The sequence below is a fragment of the Diabrotica undecimpunctata genome, chromosome 10 (assembly GCF_040954645.1).
Source record: "Diabrotica undecimpunctata isolate CICGRU chromosome 10, icDiaUnde3, whole genome shotgun sequence".
Classification (NCBI taxonomy): Eukaryota; Metazoa; Arthropoda; class Insecta; order Coleoptera; family Chrysomelidae; genus Diabrotica; species Diabrotica undecimpunctata.
The window spans coordinates 51054607-51070603 of NC_092812.1; the positions used below are offsets into that span (position 1 = coordinate 51054607).

Genomic DNA, 15997 nt, shown 5'->3' on the forward strand with positions numbered 1-15997 from the left:
ACTGGATCCAGTTAAAAAGTGTGTGATTATCGCTATAACTCGAAAACATTTTAAATCAAATAACAACATACTATAGTTATTTTTAGGTAACATGTTTATAATAATATATTCCTAGAGTGGAGTGTTCCTCCCCATATATATATATATATATATATATATATATATATATATATATATATAATGAAAAGTATACATTTATACTATGTTTTTTGTGATATTTTAAGCTAATAAGTTTTCAGTCTTTGTTTAAATAGTAACTACTAAATATATAATACACACTTCTGGTTCCATTTTAAAGCGTCCATTCTTAAATAAAACTTACTCCAATTTAAGTAAGTATTGATGATATCACATTCACCGCGTCGCCTTTAGGAGCATAATTGGCAAGATGCAGGCAAATAGAAGCATAGTCGAATAAACTGAAATAAAACAAAACTGGTTAGTCATATATACATGTAAAATGTATTAAAAACAAGAGAATCCTTTCTCTAGGCAGATTGAGACTCAGAACTCGAACGACACTTTATATATATCCCTTTAATGGGCCAATATCTCAAAAATGGGTGCCGAAACGTCGAGTTTATTATCAACGTCTGAATTTCTCATGCATTAGTCCATGTAAATGAAGATGGAGACTTTTTTAACTTCCGTCATTAATGCAAATGCAATACCAAAAACTATCGAATTTTTTAACATCAACATTGAACCTATAGACGACTTGGAGCCGATTTTTTCTTACAACCAAAAGCACAGTGCTGAACTTTCACAAATTTCAGAACTACTGGACCAATTAGGAAAATGTCAGTATTTGACAACACTAGACTTGGCATCCGGATTTTACCAAATTGTACATTATGAATTGGACATTATGAATTTGTGCGTATGCCTTTTGGTTTAAGAAATGCCCCTTCTACTTTTCAACTAGTAATGGACAACATTCTCCTGGGAATTCAAAACGAACGATGTTTAGTATATATGGACGACATTATAATCTATTCAGCCACCATTTATGAGAACATGTCAAGACTGACAGAAGTTTTTAAAAGATTAAGGACGGCAAATCTGGAGATGCAACCAGATTAATGTGAGTTTATGAGAAAAAAAGTCGCATACCTGGGTCATCTTGTAACAGAACACGGAGTAAAAACAAACCCTGCTAAAGTGTCATGCATAAAAAGTTTCCCAGAACTAAAGAACCCTAAAGAAATTAAATCATTCTTAGGTTTAGTCGGTTACTACCGAAGATTTATTCCAAATTTTGCCAAAATCTCGAAGCCACTCACTAAATTGCTTCAAAAAGATGTCCCTTTTGTCTTTAATGTCGAATGTAAAGAAGCATTCAAAGAATTCAAAAATATTCTAGTGTCAGACCCAATCCTCATATATCCAAATTTCCAAGAACCCTTTTTACTTACTATCGACGCTAGTGCATTCGCAATTGGAGCCGTTTTGTCACAGGATACATTAGGAAAAGACCTGCCGATCGCTTATGCCTCAAGAACATTATGCAGTGCCGAAACAAAATACTTCACAATAGAGAGAGAATTGTTAGCTATCGTATATGCAGTAAAACATTTTAGACCATATCTTTTCGGTCGCAAATTCACTCTTATTACTAATCATCGACCTCTCACATGGCTTTTTTCAATCAAACACCCAGGAAGAAGCTTAGCGCGCTGGCGCCTAAAACTTGAAGAATATAATTACAAAATAGAACACCCATCAGGAAAAATCAACCGAAATGAAGATGCTCTCTCGAGAATAAAAATAAATCATTTTAAGGACTGTGCGAACTTCCAGTCACGACTTTCATTGCACACATCTAACAAAGATGACACAGAGATTCAAGAAGACGAAGACGAGAATGTAGAAGAAGAAGGCATAGAAAAAATGTCCGAAGAATTTGAAAAATTTCTTGCTCCAAAATAGAAACATCAAACGCAGAACTGTTAGACAAATCTCATAGGGAAACATCGTTACCTTTTTCTGGCATAACAAACTCAGAGATTTGCGCGAAAAAATAATAGAGAACATATTCAAAGAAAATGTCGAATATAGTAACCGAAGAATACATATCGTATCCGGTAAAACCGTAAAAAACCGAAAATATTTCATTATCCCATTACCTTTTGATCCAGAAAGAGTAATGTCGTAATTATTTCTCATACTTTTTGCAAATCAGAAACAATTCGATGAATCAAAAACCTATTGCATAGAAAATAACCTCGAACTTCCCATTATAGAAATATTTTCCTATATATTTGCGGACAAAGAACTTAAATTAAAAATCTGCCAAAATGTAATTAAACAGGCAAGTGAAGACGAAATCCCACAAATATTAGAACATTACCATACTGGCAAAAATAACTTACACCGAGGGATAAACGAAACTGTCAGAAGCATAAAAGAAAAATATAATTGGAAAAATTTGTCAAAAGCTTAAGATTTACAAAAAAAAATTTAAGTAGACCACTAGTTATAACAAAAACTCCAAAAACACCATTCGTGGACATATTTGAAAAAGGATCAACGTGGACATATTTGAATATCCTACCAGAAATTATGCACTAACCATTCGAGATGAACTAACGAAATTCACTCAAGCCTACCCTATAAATGATAAAAAGGTAATTACCGTAACAAATACACTTCTCCTATTTTTCCAACATTATGGAACACCTTTAAGAATACACTGCGACTGTGGCCAAGAATTTGAAAATGCCAAGGATTTATGCACGCTCTATGATATAAAATTAACATTTTCTAGTGTAAATCATCCGCAATCTAATGGATCTATAGAACGATTTTATGCCACACTCTCAGAAATGATCCGAGAAAGTCAAGCCGAGAATCCCAATCACCCATTCACGATCCTTCCTTATGCAGTAATATGTTACACCAATACCAAAAACAAAACACACGGTTTCAAACCATATGAGCTCATCTTTGGGCATACTGCAGGACGACCACCCGAAACTTTATATAATCAAAAAAGCCTAATTAGTAAGTACGTTAGAGACCTCAATAACCGTATGGAATACTTTTATAAAGTAGTCAGAGCAAAAACAGAAAAAGGAAAAGAAAAAGCCAAAATAAGATTTGATGAAAATATTTCAACACAACGACCTATCTTTAAAATCGGTGACAAGGTGTATGGTATATGTAAAAGAATCCCAAATGAAATCAAAATCGGATAATTTATTTAATGGCCCATTTCAAATGCAAAAAATATTTACAAATTCTGCTATTATCCTAAATCCCCAAACCAATCAAAATTCTAAAGTAAATTTTGGCAGACTTAAACCATACTTTGAATAAATTTCTTCTTTGCAGATTCTCTGGACTTCTTTCAGTCACCCAATCTAAATTTCACCTCTCTTCCATAAATAACACAGTCGGAATCTTCTATGACGAAGACGATACCATCCGTATATCTAACGACAAATGGACGTTACTCGTTTATAAGGAATTGTTCCCTATAAAAACTACATTATCCAACAACGACAGAATTCTAAGAAACCTGTTAGATAAATTTACTAATGCCGATACTCCCAGAAAACTCTCCCTCCAAGCCGAAGTACAAGCACATATATCAGCTTGATCAGACAAATTTCAAATTCTGTGAATCTAAAATATAGAGAAGTAATTGCCGACACAAGTATCTATACTCCACGCCAAAAACGCGGATTAATCAACGGTCTTGGAACTGTCTGGAAATCTATTAGTGGAAATTTAGACGCATCCGACGGTGAATTCTTTAATCAATATATAAGTAAAATAACCACAGATGAGCATCAAATCGAAACCCTTTTGAAAAATCAAATCTCCGTTACGACTCATGGATATAGCTGACGACATCTTATTTTATCGGGCGCGATTACAAATATTAGATTTGTGTGAATCATCAATGGAAAGCTACATATTTTTAAAAAATTACGTCAATGACATTTTAAACGCCATTGCATTTTCTCGCTTGAAAATCTTACACAGTCCAATTATTTCCCCCAAGGACTTAATGGATTCCCTAAAGACAATCTCACAATCATTAGAAAATAATGTATTGCCATTACAGATTTATACATCAAATATAGCCCAGTATATTGACATAATAAAACTTCAAGCATATCAACTTGATTCAAAAATTGTATTCGTCCTTGCCATCCCATTAGTCGACCCCCAAATTTATATCTTATATCACCTATATTCGATACCAATATTAGATAACCGAACTGGCCTGTATCATATACTTTCTACTGTAAATAAAATATAGCGCGAGATGATGATTCAATTTCATATATTTTAGCCCGAAATACAGGAGAATGCAAATCAATTAGCCAAAGCCAAAGACTGTGTTCAGACATTCTTCCGTATCCAATAGACAGCGACGCCATGTGTGAAGCCCAGCTGTTCAAACCAGTTAGCATTTTACCAAAAACTTGTCAGATGTCAACATTTTTTGCACAAGGTTACAATGTCCAAGAAATCGATCGACAGTTTCCGATCCATTATCAATTACTATTAAGTGTGGAAGAAAAGACGTCACTACTCAGATGATCAAATTAAACACGATTTTAAGATTATTACCCGAATGTACAGCATTTATTGGAAATACTAAAGTCCATGCCAGAGATCAAATAGATAAATATTCAAACATCACCTACAGAAGTCATCATGTTAATGTCCCATACAGATGCTGTGATCATTTCGAAGGAAAAAACCGCATACCATTAAAACTCAATAAAATTAATGCAGACGATTTAAACATCGCACAACACAAGCTGGACCAATATTAAGAAGAGCTCGACCAAATTATGAACCAACCATTGATTGGCGAACATCTGAATTTGTACACCGTATTGTCTTTATTACTAATTTTCATCCACAAAATTCACTTTCATCTGCACTACCTTGCCGGAATTCCATTAAACAAAAGGTCAAAGGGTTAACTTTTAAAGGAAGACCAGACATTGAAGAAAAATCGGAAACGTCAATTGAACTTTAAAAGTCGAAGCAAGGCATCGACTTTTCACTAATGAGGGGAGTTGTTATATGTGAAAATAGTAACCTTGAACCATCCAAAGGTTTATGACTTGAAAGTTTCTCAATACCAGTTTCCTATTGCATCATACCTACAACAGCAGTTCCCATAGAAATAGCTGAGCCATGTAACGCCACAAACTCGAAGCAGCTGTTAGCTAAATGCCAAACCATTACTTTTAGCGATATTATAAATAGAGGATCATTAGCATTTGAGGACACTCGTCAAAACCTCGTCAAGCTCGATACAAAGTAGTTATTGTTACTTCATTTTTGTACCTTGTCAGTTTAACTTATAAAAAATAATTGTAATAAAAATTTTTAATAAAGAGTCTTTTTAAAAAGTCAAAAAAGAAATATATACATATATATATATATATATATATATATATATATATATATATATATATATATATATATATATATATACATACAGGTACATAAAAAAGCAGGATGTCTCTAGAATGCTGCTAGTTGAATTTGAACTTACATTTAAGACAATCTCCCATATTTTCGCTATTTTCGGGCGAGTTTTCATAAAAATGATCCTTGGCATACGAATCAGCACTTGACTTCTGTTGTGATTTGTCGATTTCGTTTAAATTCGATTGATATTTAGAACCTGTAACAAAAAAATGTTAGAAGAAATAACAAAAAGTAGTTTATATCACAGTGTTTAGGGATAGTATTATATACAGTGTGGAAACCACTTATGGAATAAAATTGTTTGTGTCCTTATTTTAGAATATAATAAAAAACATAAAAATATACAGGGTGTTTCATTAAAAATAAGGTCCCAGAGTTTTTTATTATTTTCTATAATAAGGACACAAACAATTTTATTCCATTAGTGGTTTCCTCAATTTAGGGATTATCAACAGTTTAGGGATATATATTATCAACATCTAAGAATGACCTTAACTCCTAGTTACTTAGTTTAAAAATTGCTTTGCTGCTTTGTCTGAATCAATATTTCACCTTATCAGATCTGCTATAAATTAGCTCTCAGCCAACACCCGGTATACCTTTTATATGTCTAGGTTCTAGGAAAAACTAGGTTCTGATTAGGTATTTACTGTGCGGATGGGTTAGCTGTGGGATCCTGATTGAGGTCCTTGAGATCTATTTGGGGCAAAGACTGCATCAGCGATCGATATCACGTCTACGATGTTCACCATCTCTCTGAGACATCGCTTAGATTAGGTTAGACAATTTTTCCTTGTACCATACATCCCATGGGTACGATGGTGTTACACCTCGGCATTGGATAGCACAGTAGTCGCAGCATAAATTATACGGTTGAATTATAAGCTAGTTGTGGTGATTTGCCGATTGGGCATGGTATGGCTAAAAATGTACACTTTGTGTTTGTGCGTATGTGTATGTTTATGTGTACCATGTTTAATCAGTAAATCTACATTTAATAACATAACTGCAGCCCTTATGTAATACTCTCAGTTGATCGGCAGATCTTTATTTGGCTACACTTTATTCAATGTTCTATTGTCCTATATATCGATAGGATATTCCCTATTAGTCATTGGCACGCTATGTATCACAGGTGAAACTTCTTGTCTTGAGCAAAATTCTACTCAGTTTAGTGCTTACTCCCAAAAGTGTGACAATAAGGAGTTATGTCCAATTAATGGTAGCTTTTTAACATGAGGAAAAAACGGTAGTAGGCATTGAGATAAGTAAACAACACCATCGAAATATACCTATGTCAAAGCAAGTCATCTTTTTAATAAAACGGATAGCTTAAAGGATCGTTCAAGGTCTGAAAGACCGAAAACTGCAACTGCAACAGTGATAATAAAACTTTTGACTCACAAGTTGATTGTAGCTTAAGTATTACTTAAAATATTTTACAAAAAAGTATTTTTCAAAGTGGTTTTTGATAATGCTTCCAGTACTGAGAGAATTTAGTATTAGGCCTTTCAGCATAATGTATAATTTATGAAAAAGACTAAAATTGTTTGTCCTTGCCCCTATTCTCCTATGTGAGCGTTTTATGTAAAGTAATAACGGAGCAATAAAAAATATTTAAAAACTTTACAAAAAACTTGTTACCTTTATCCAAAACGTGGGAGACCAACAGAGAATTAGCAGAAATAGATCCATTTTGTTTGCTCCAAATGTCCTTCGATTTCGAGAAATCGGTAGTTGGAGGTCTGGACGAAGATGTTGGCGATGATGAAGCTGCAACAAAAAATGAAGTGACGTAAGAAGCAAAAAAAAAATATTTTTTTTTAAATTTTTTTAACTATTGGGTTTGTTGGTCTATTATAAATCTTCTTCTTCTTCTTCTTTTTATGTAAATATGACTCTGTTTTCCAATGTGCCTCCAGTGAATTGTCGTTTTATCGTTTTCGTGGTCTTCCTACTGATCGTCTTTCTATTAGGGAACCGCCTACTGCAGTCTTTACTACTCTATTTGTTGTCATTCGGCTAATGTGATCGTTCCATTCTACTTTTCTATTTCTTACCCAGTTTTTGATGTTTTCCACCTTGCATGTATGTCGTATATCTGTACTTCGAGCTCTGTCCCATAGTATTTTACCATCAATTTTTCTTAGTAAATTTGCTCTTATAACCATGCATTTTGCCTTTTTTGTGGAAATTAACATGTTTAATTGTCTGATGGTTATATTGAATTGGTGCAGCATACGCTGTAAATCATCTTCACTTTGGGAGCGTAGTATTGCGTCGTCTGCATAGAAGATTATTTTAAGTTGTTTTTCTTCCATTTGGTATAATTTTTTAGTTCTTACTTTTTTTATTATTTCATCCATCATCAGGTTGAACAATAGAGGACTTAGGAAATCTCTCTGTCTTATCCCATTGCCAGCTTCAATAGGATCAGTTAGTTCTTCTCCTATTTTTACTTTTATTGTGTTCTTTTGGTAGATATTTTCGATATTTTGGTAGATAGTTTTGATTATTCCTAAAGGTATATTTCTTTGATTTACTAATTTGAAACGGTCAAATACCTTTTTAAGGTCCACGAAACATAGATATGCGATATGCCGTATAGTTTGTTATATTTCTATTATAACTACAGCACTTAATTACTGATTAAACGTTTCGGTTATCGTTGACATTTTCAATAAGCACTTTAATTACCTACATAAACATTACTTATAGTTTATATTTATGTCTGGACTATTGGCTAGTTTACGATAAAATTCTATCGCAGATTTGGAAATGCCTTCGCTTATTACTAGCTGAACTTTGAGACCCACTAGAAAACAGAAGCCTACAAATACACTAAAATTAAATTAAAAATTAAACTTAATTTCCATTAAGATTGTAGTAGTTGTTTTTCTAGTTGTAAAAATAAATTAAAAAAAAAATTAATAAAAACATTTTTTTATCAATAAAATAGATAAACTAGAAGGAAAATCGATGATTAAACATTAAAATGTATGGAAACGCAGAAACACATTTTGACTAGCAGCGGTCCAAATGGCCTGTCCGATGAAGCTTAAATAAAGTTAAAAACTCAAAAGGTTGATACATTTAGTGACAACACATATTATTACAATTTCTATTTATTTAATAAAAAGGCTGAGCCCAGCTGTTTTGAAATATAAATAAAAACAAACTTTTTTTAGGCATTAAACGTTTACGTTTTTTAAATAAATGGTTAAACTTACTGTACAGCCTAATAATCCCATCCGCCTCTCCTCTGGGATTCTTGGCGACGCATTTGTAGGTCCCATAGTCACTTTGATGAATATTGTTAATGGTGAGTTTCATATGAGTTTTATATGAAGGATTGCCAACGCTATTTTCCGTGCGATACTTCTTTGAATCGTGTATCATATTTTGTCCGTCTTCTCGGGTCCAGTAGTTTAGGGAACTTGGATTAGCCTCCGTAAAACATTCTAGGGTCACAGCGTAATTTAATGGAGCTCCTACCAGTTGATGGGGAATCCATAACATTGGAGGAACTAAAAAAAGATAAATATTATTTTTTGTTAACGAGTGTGTATCTTCCACATTTAATTCATATTTAATATAGAATGTAATGTTTGCTTTTGTGGTATATATATATATATATATATATATATATATATATATATATATATATATATATATAGACGTAAATCGTGTTAGACTATTAATAACATAAAACGGTTGCACCGGTTTTAAAGATATTTAAAAAAATTAAACTTTATCTTCAAGGTATTTTTCAAATCAGTCAATTCTATTATTACGTTGCTAATATCAATTCTTGGTAGATTATCTGTGGGATAGATGTCAGTATCTTCCAGTAATTTCCCGCGAAGAAAATATTTTTTGTTTTTATTAATTAAATTCATTAGCCTTTTCACTTTTAATTATTTTATATCTCATAAATGATTAAACAATCAATCAACATTAAATGAAATAGTAAGCAGTGTATATCTACCACATCTAAACTATAATTTTACTATTTGGGAAAGTGATTCATCGTTTAAACGCTGAATATCCTCAAATTTAAATGTACACAGCGGCCCTCGAAGACTACCCGTTTTCTCAATTGCAATTTGCGTTTTCTCATAAGAAATTACACAATATATAAGTAGTATATTTATTTGTGCTCCTCTATAGAAAAATTGACCAGGAGTTGTCAAACAGTGTAGCCAATTCTTGTTCACAAGTAGTAATTATGGTCATACAAAACCTGTAATCTTCCACGCAGCGATTATTACCGTCATAAAAATACCAAAAACATGATTTTTTAATAGTAAAAATTAAGCACAAAATTGTAATTAAATAAATTTTATTTATATGTTCCGTTTCGTTACATATTTAAATTTATAAAATAAAAATCGATAAAACATTATTTTTCAATCGTTTGGCAACTTTGGAATTAGAGACGGAACTCCGTTTCAATTCCGACTCACAGAAAGCCGTAAAACTAGTTTTTGCCGAGCAAGTGTCCATCAACAATCGTTGATGGGCAAAACCAAAAATGGCATTAAATGTTAGCCAAGCGGTCGACATTTGTAGCAGTTTAGCAAAAGGATCCGTTAGCTGTATTTATCGTGTACTTAAAAATACATCGGAAAATAAAAAGCAAGAAAAAGGTTAAACTAGAGGTAGAAAAAGCATTGTTTTGGATGACGAGACAAGGAATATTATACGTCGAAAAATTCATTCATTTTATTTTCGGAGTGAAATTCCAACACTGAAAAATATTTCTCAAGAGCTCGATAATGATGACTCCTTACCCAAGATATCTCGTAGAGTCTTAATCAGGACCATGCGTGAAACGAACTTTCGATATGTAAAACTCAACAGAAAAAGTATGCTATTAGAAAAAAATAAAATTATTGTGTGGAGAAGAAAATATTTAGAAGAAATACGCGAAATTCGCAGCACTGGACGCAAAATATGTTATTTGGATGAAACCTGGATTAACGAAGGTCATACAGTTGGAAAAGTTTGGCAAGATTTAAATGTCAAAAGTAAACGCGAAGCATTTATAGAAGGCTGGTCTACAGGATTAAGAGCTCCATCAGGAAAGGGACAGCGTTTAATCATCAGCCATATAGGAATTGATACAGGGTTCCTTGATGATGGTTTTCTTCAATTTAAGTCGAAAAAAAACAGGTGATTATGATAGAAATTGAAAGGGAGGATTCAAGAATGGCTTACAGAAAAGGGGATTGCATACGAATAATCAATGCTCAAAATTTAGCTACTTGACATTGCACGGTTAAGGAAAAGTGAATATCTTAAATATGCTGTAGATGAAACTGCAAAAGATTATGGTGTCAAAGTTCTGCGTCTACCACCTTATCATTGCGAACTTAATCCCATTGAACTTATCTGGGCGCAAGTTAAAGGAGAAGTAGCACGCAATAACAAAACGTTCAAATTAAACGAAGTTAAAGAACTTTTGATTCAAGCAATCCTCCATGTAACTCCAGAGAAATTGGCTAAATGTATATGCCACATAATTACATGCCACTAATAATAAATATATGCCACTAATGACAGCGATAGCAGCACTGCATCTTCAGATTTAGACAGCGAATAATATTTTATAATAGTTTAATAAGAACATCAGCATAAAAAAAACCAACAACAAAAAAAAAACGAGAAGAACATAGTAAGTGTGTATAGTGTTTGTGTTTAAATAGAATAGTACAATGTTTTGTTACATCAAACATTAATTTTATTTTGTTTTTATAGAATTTAATTTTGTTTTATAGGATTTTATTTTGTTTTGTTTTATACTGTTTAAGTGTTTTGTTCATTTTATTTAATAAGACAATATGGCTCTTGGCGAACACCCATTTAAAAAAAAGTAACGATTCCTCTGGGGTGGTGTGGAAACTGTCTTAAAATTTGTGGTATCAGTATGCTTTCTGCAAAATTACTTGTTTTTTATAGCTTTTTGTTTGTGGCATTCTGTACTTTTAGGGGAATGTAGGGAATGAGCCACAAAATATTTATTCATATGTTTATTTACTGACGTTTCGATCTCTATATCTAGAGACCGTTTTCAATTATACAAATGATAGTAATATTTATTTTCTATGGCTTTTTGCTTGTCGTTCTGTATTTTTAGAAATAATGTTGGGAATAAGCCACAATATATTTATTCAAATGTTTAATTTACGGACGTTTCGATCTCTATAAAGAGACCGTTTTCAAACATACAAATGACAGATATATTTATTTTTCTATAGCTTTTTGTTTGTGGCATTCTGTATTTTTAGGGAGAAGGTTAGAAATAAGCCACAATATATCTATTTAAATGTTTAATACACTGACGTTTCGACCTCTATTCCGTTTTTAAAGATGGAAAAAAAAGAAAATAAATAATATAAGATTATGAAAATATGTAATAATAAACAAATAAAATAAATATAACTATCATTTATATCTTTGAAAGCGGTCTTTGGATATAGAGATCGAAACGTCAGTAAAAACTTGTAAATAAATATATTGTGGCGTATTGCGAACATTAATATTTGAAAAATAAAATATAATTAACGTTAAAATAAAAGTGAGTGTACGTCACTGGATTTTCATACGTCTTTCCGCATTTCTGCGCCTTTAAACGATGAATCACTCTCCCAAATAGTGAAATTATAGAATAATTAATCTGTAACATCACTTTTGAAATCAGACAACTGAATCATAATACAAAGAATTTGCATTTTCCAGTAAACTTCTGTAAAAAGATATTTACAATGAATGTTATTTAATGCCTTTAGAGTTAATTATGTAGAAACCTACCAAAATAAAAAATATAATAGACTACTTACAATTTACACTAACTTTGATCCTTTTGCTGATTGTCGGAGGTACACCGTTACTAGCAATACACAAATAAGCTCCCATATCCAGTCGTGAAATTTTTGTAAGTTCTAGAGTTTCTCCTTCCCATTCAGAAACTAGAAAAATATACTAAATAGAAACTAAGAAATTATTATTTATTGAAAGATATATAATTATTTTCTACAGGGTAGATGAAGCCTAAAAAGAACTCTGCATATAGTTATATAGTTATATATATATATAATGTATGTATATATATAATGTATATATATATATATATATATAATGTATGTATATATATAATGTATATATATATATATATATATATATATATATATATATATATATATATATATATATATATATATATAAATATATATCTATGAGAATGTCAAATTAAAAATACAATCCCGATGGTAAACACAGTATTTGCAAAACTGGGTAGTTTTGCAAATAATTGGTCATAAAATCAAAATGTGAATTTTGTGGAGGGAGGAGAAAATACAGCAGGATGAACATAACATAAAAAGTTTAAAAAGCCATAGGCTATAACAGAATGAGACCAATGCAAGACATCTAAGGAGAGCTGAAGAAACTGGCACAGATTTGGACGAAATAGATAGAAAATATGAAGGTGGAACTAAACGAAGGGAAGAGCATGGTATTAAAAATAACTAAACAGACAACAAAACAATCAAAATTAAACAAAAAATTTGGAGATAACGGAAATATAAGATTAAAAAATATAGATAAGAAGAAGAAGATGAACTTACAACAGACGTAAAAAAATTAAGCTAAAACAACTAAGCAGACGATTATTGTACAAACACAAGGATTCTATATCAAAGATTAAACATTCTATACTGTCACAATGAAAAACACTAACGATATACTGGTTGCCGACTTTTCTAAGAGTCGAAACTAAAACATTTCTGTTTTACGAATTATTAATTTTATATTTTTATTTATCTTTATTATGTATTTAATTACGTAGCGTAATATAAAAAACAAAATTAATTTTTTATTATTTTATATATTTTCATACCTAAGAATTCTGGCGCCATCTATCTGTTGTGCAAGTATTTTTCGAATGCATTATGCGCTTAAATCCACCTAAATAATATAAAAATGCATCTTCAAAAAACCGTAAAAATATAAATGTAAAAACAATTGAACATCAACATTAGCCGAAATTTATTTCGGGCACCGAAACAAGTCGTCTACCCATTTGATCGACGCCATTAAGGTACGCTAACGTTGTTTACAGATTTCTTTTACTACCGGCATAATATTGATTTTATATTGCAGATTTGAAAATTAACGGGGTTCTTTTAAAACGTAAAGATGTACATAAAATAAAAACAGAATAATGTGCGATTGTTTCTTAATTATTCTAAATAAGGCAATAAACTGAGTAAATTGGGTCTCTATACGGATCGAAAAGTACAATACTTGTAGTGAAATGCCATTAATAATTGGTGGCTTCCTATATTCATATCTACTTTTAAAAGGTAAGTAACTGAAATATTTGATTTTAGAAAACATTTAGACATTAAATTATATATCTTATTCTTATTTCTTCATATTAATACTATTTATTGTTGAAAATGTATGAATATATGATTAGTAACGAAACGTTAAAATTATATGATTAGTTTTACAAAACAGTCCTTTTTCATTCTTATTAAATTTTTCAATGTAAAACATTATGATTATGAAACAATGATTTTTGTTATCTACAGAGTGATATTAAATTTATTATTCAATATATTTTAATATTTAACATTAGTTATAGGGTAATTATATGTACCTGATGTTTATTTTCTTAATTTTTTTCTTGTGTAATAACTTCTTGTGCATTTTTTCTGTACAATAACTTTTAGCACCTATTATTCTTCTTCTTCGTTACAGCTATTTTACATTTGTTGCATGTTTCGACAGTAAAATTAGCCCCATCTTTACAAGGGACGTCTTAGTATGTTTTTCTTTTTAGTTTGCAATTTAGTATTTTTTTAGTTAGTTGATTTTTTATCCATTCTATTTATATGCTTTTTTGTTTTGTTTTGTGTTATTTTCTTTTCTTGTTGATAAAATTGTTGTGTTTTCGTTTCTCTATTTATCAAGCTTTGTAATACTTTTCACTCTTCTGAAAAATATCATTCTACTAGCTTGAATTGTGTAAGAGCTATTGAAATTCTTACAGATCAAATATAATATGAAAATGGCTCTTTGTAGCTCATTTTTTATAAATTTGGATTAACTAATTATCTTATCATTATCATATTATGTCATTATTTTGATTTGATGTTCCAGATATGAATTTAATCTTTGGTAAAGATTACATTTTCTTCTGTAGTTAAGACTCTTTAAATATTTCTTCTCAGTCTTCTTTTATTGGACTATAATATAGTAATTGGACTAGATATAACTACTAAATTCGATTTGGAAATGCATGATAGCACAGGTTTAATGAGAGGAGAATCCTCACACACACCAGAGTATACTGTAACTTGGCTTTAGCTTCTGATATTCCTAGTATTTATTGAAAATTTATTTTTGATTTACTGCTATTTTTAAAAGTTTAATTTCTTCTATGATATACTTGTTGATATTTGAAAATTGAAAACATTCATATGATACATTACAACTTATTGAGACGAGCAGTGTAGCACCCCTAATCGTGGACGTATAAATTACAGTTTGGAAAAGTTTGGAGATCTACATTTTTAATCGTTCGACTTAAAAACTTGTTCATCAATTTGATTATGGTGATAATATCTCGATCATATTTTTCCTTTTGTATATTACAGTTTTTTTAGGCAGACATATTTGTGTGTTTTTCTTTAACTTCAAAAACGGCTACTGTCTTTGCCGTCCTCTCTGACTGTTTTTTGGTAGAAGACAAATATTGAGATGATGTCAACTTACCATTATTTGTGTGTTTTCTAACTAACTGACTTTAATCGTTTTTTTCTTCTCAATTTTAATATTTGCTGCGTCAATTGGTCTTGGTATTTTTCTTTTCAATTTTTCAACAGATCTCCAGGTCTGACAATCCATTGCTTCTATTTCCCTGTACACTTATCTCGGTTTTTACCTCCATACAGCACTTTTTTGGTCTTCTGCCTGACACTTTCCTCTACAACAAATGCATGTCGCATTTTTAATACATTTTTGTTTTTCTACCTGCAGTTATTCCATAACCATGTGCCCAGTATCTAGGTTTTTGTTTTTTCTTTTTTATGTAATTATTATTATTATCCTCAGCCCATTTCAATTCCACTGCAGAGCATAGGCCTTTGCTGTTTGTAGCCAAAGTGCCCGGTCTTGTACGTGAAACCACTTTTTCTTCATATCATTTTGCCATCGTGTAGGTGGTCTTCCTCTGCTTCGTTTATATTTTCTTGGTCTTCATTCGGTTACCTTGTGTGTCCATCTCTCATCTTTTATCCTTGCCACGTAGGAAGCTCATCTCCATTTCAATATGCAAGCTCCTTTCACAACATCTGTAACTCTGGTTATGTTTCGTAGGTGTTCGTTGCCTGAGAATAGCAACTCGTGTATAGCTCATATATCTAAAAGTGCCGATGTGATAGTATTGTAGTTGTTGTCTTAGGGAGACAATATTCTAAATACTCCTTGAAACTGCCTTCCTATTGATTTGGTTCCTGTTGGTTTT

The 15997-nt window shown here is 31.4% G+C and overlaps 1 protein-coding gene across 1 annotated transcript in view; it reads right to left on the reverse strand.

Moving 5' to 3' along the window:
* Positions 1 to 287: 287 nt before the first annotated feature.
* Positions 288 to 15997, reverse strand: part of LOC140451811 (lachesin-like) — a 264100-nt gene continuing 248390 nt past the window's right edge. The window contains exons 5-9 of the mRNA XM_072545679.1: positions 12306 to 12434; positions 8694 to 8990; positions 7108 to 7236; positions 5528 to 5659; positions 288 to 419 (exon numbers count right to left, since the gene is read on the reverse strand). Coding sequence (XP_072401780.1) covers positions 355 to 419; positions 5528 to 5659; positions 7108 to 7236; positions 8694 to 8990; positions 12306 to 12434 — 752 coding nt within the window. The 3' untranslated portion in view covers positions 288 to 354. The remainder of the gene's footprint in view (positions 420 to 5527; positions 5660 to 7107; positions 7237 to 8693; positions 8991 to 12305; positions 12435 to 15997) is intronic.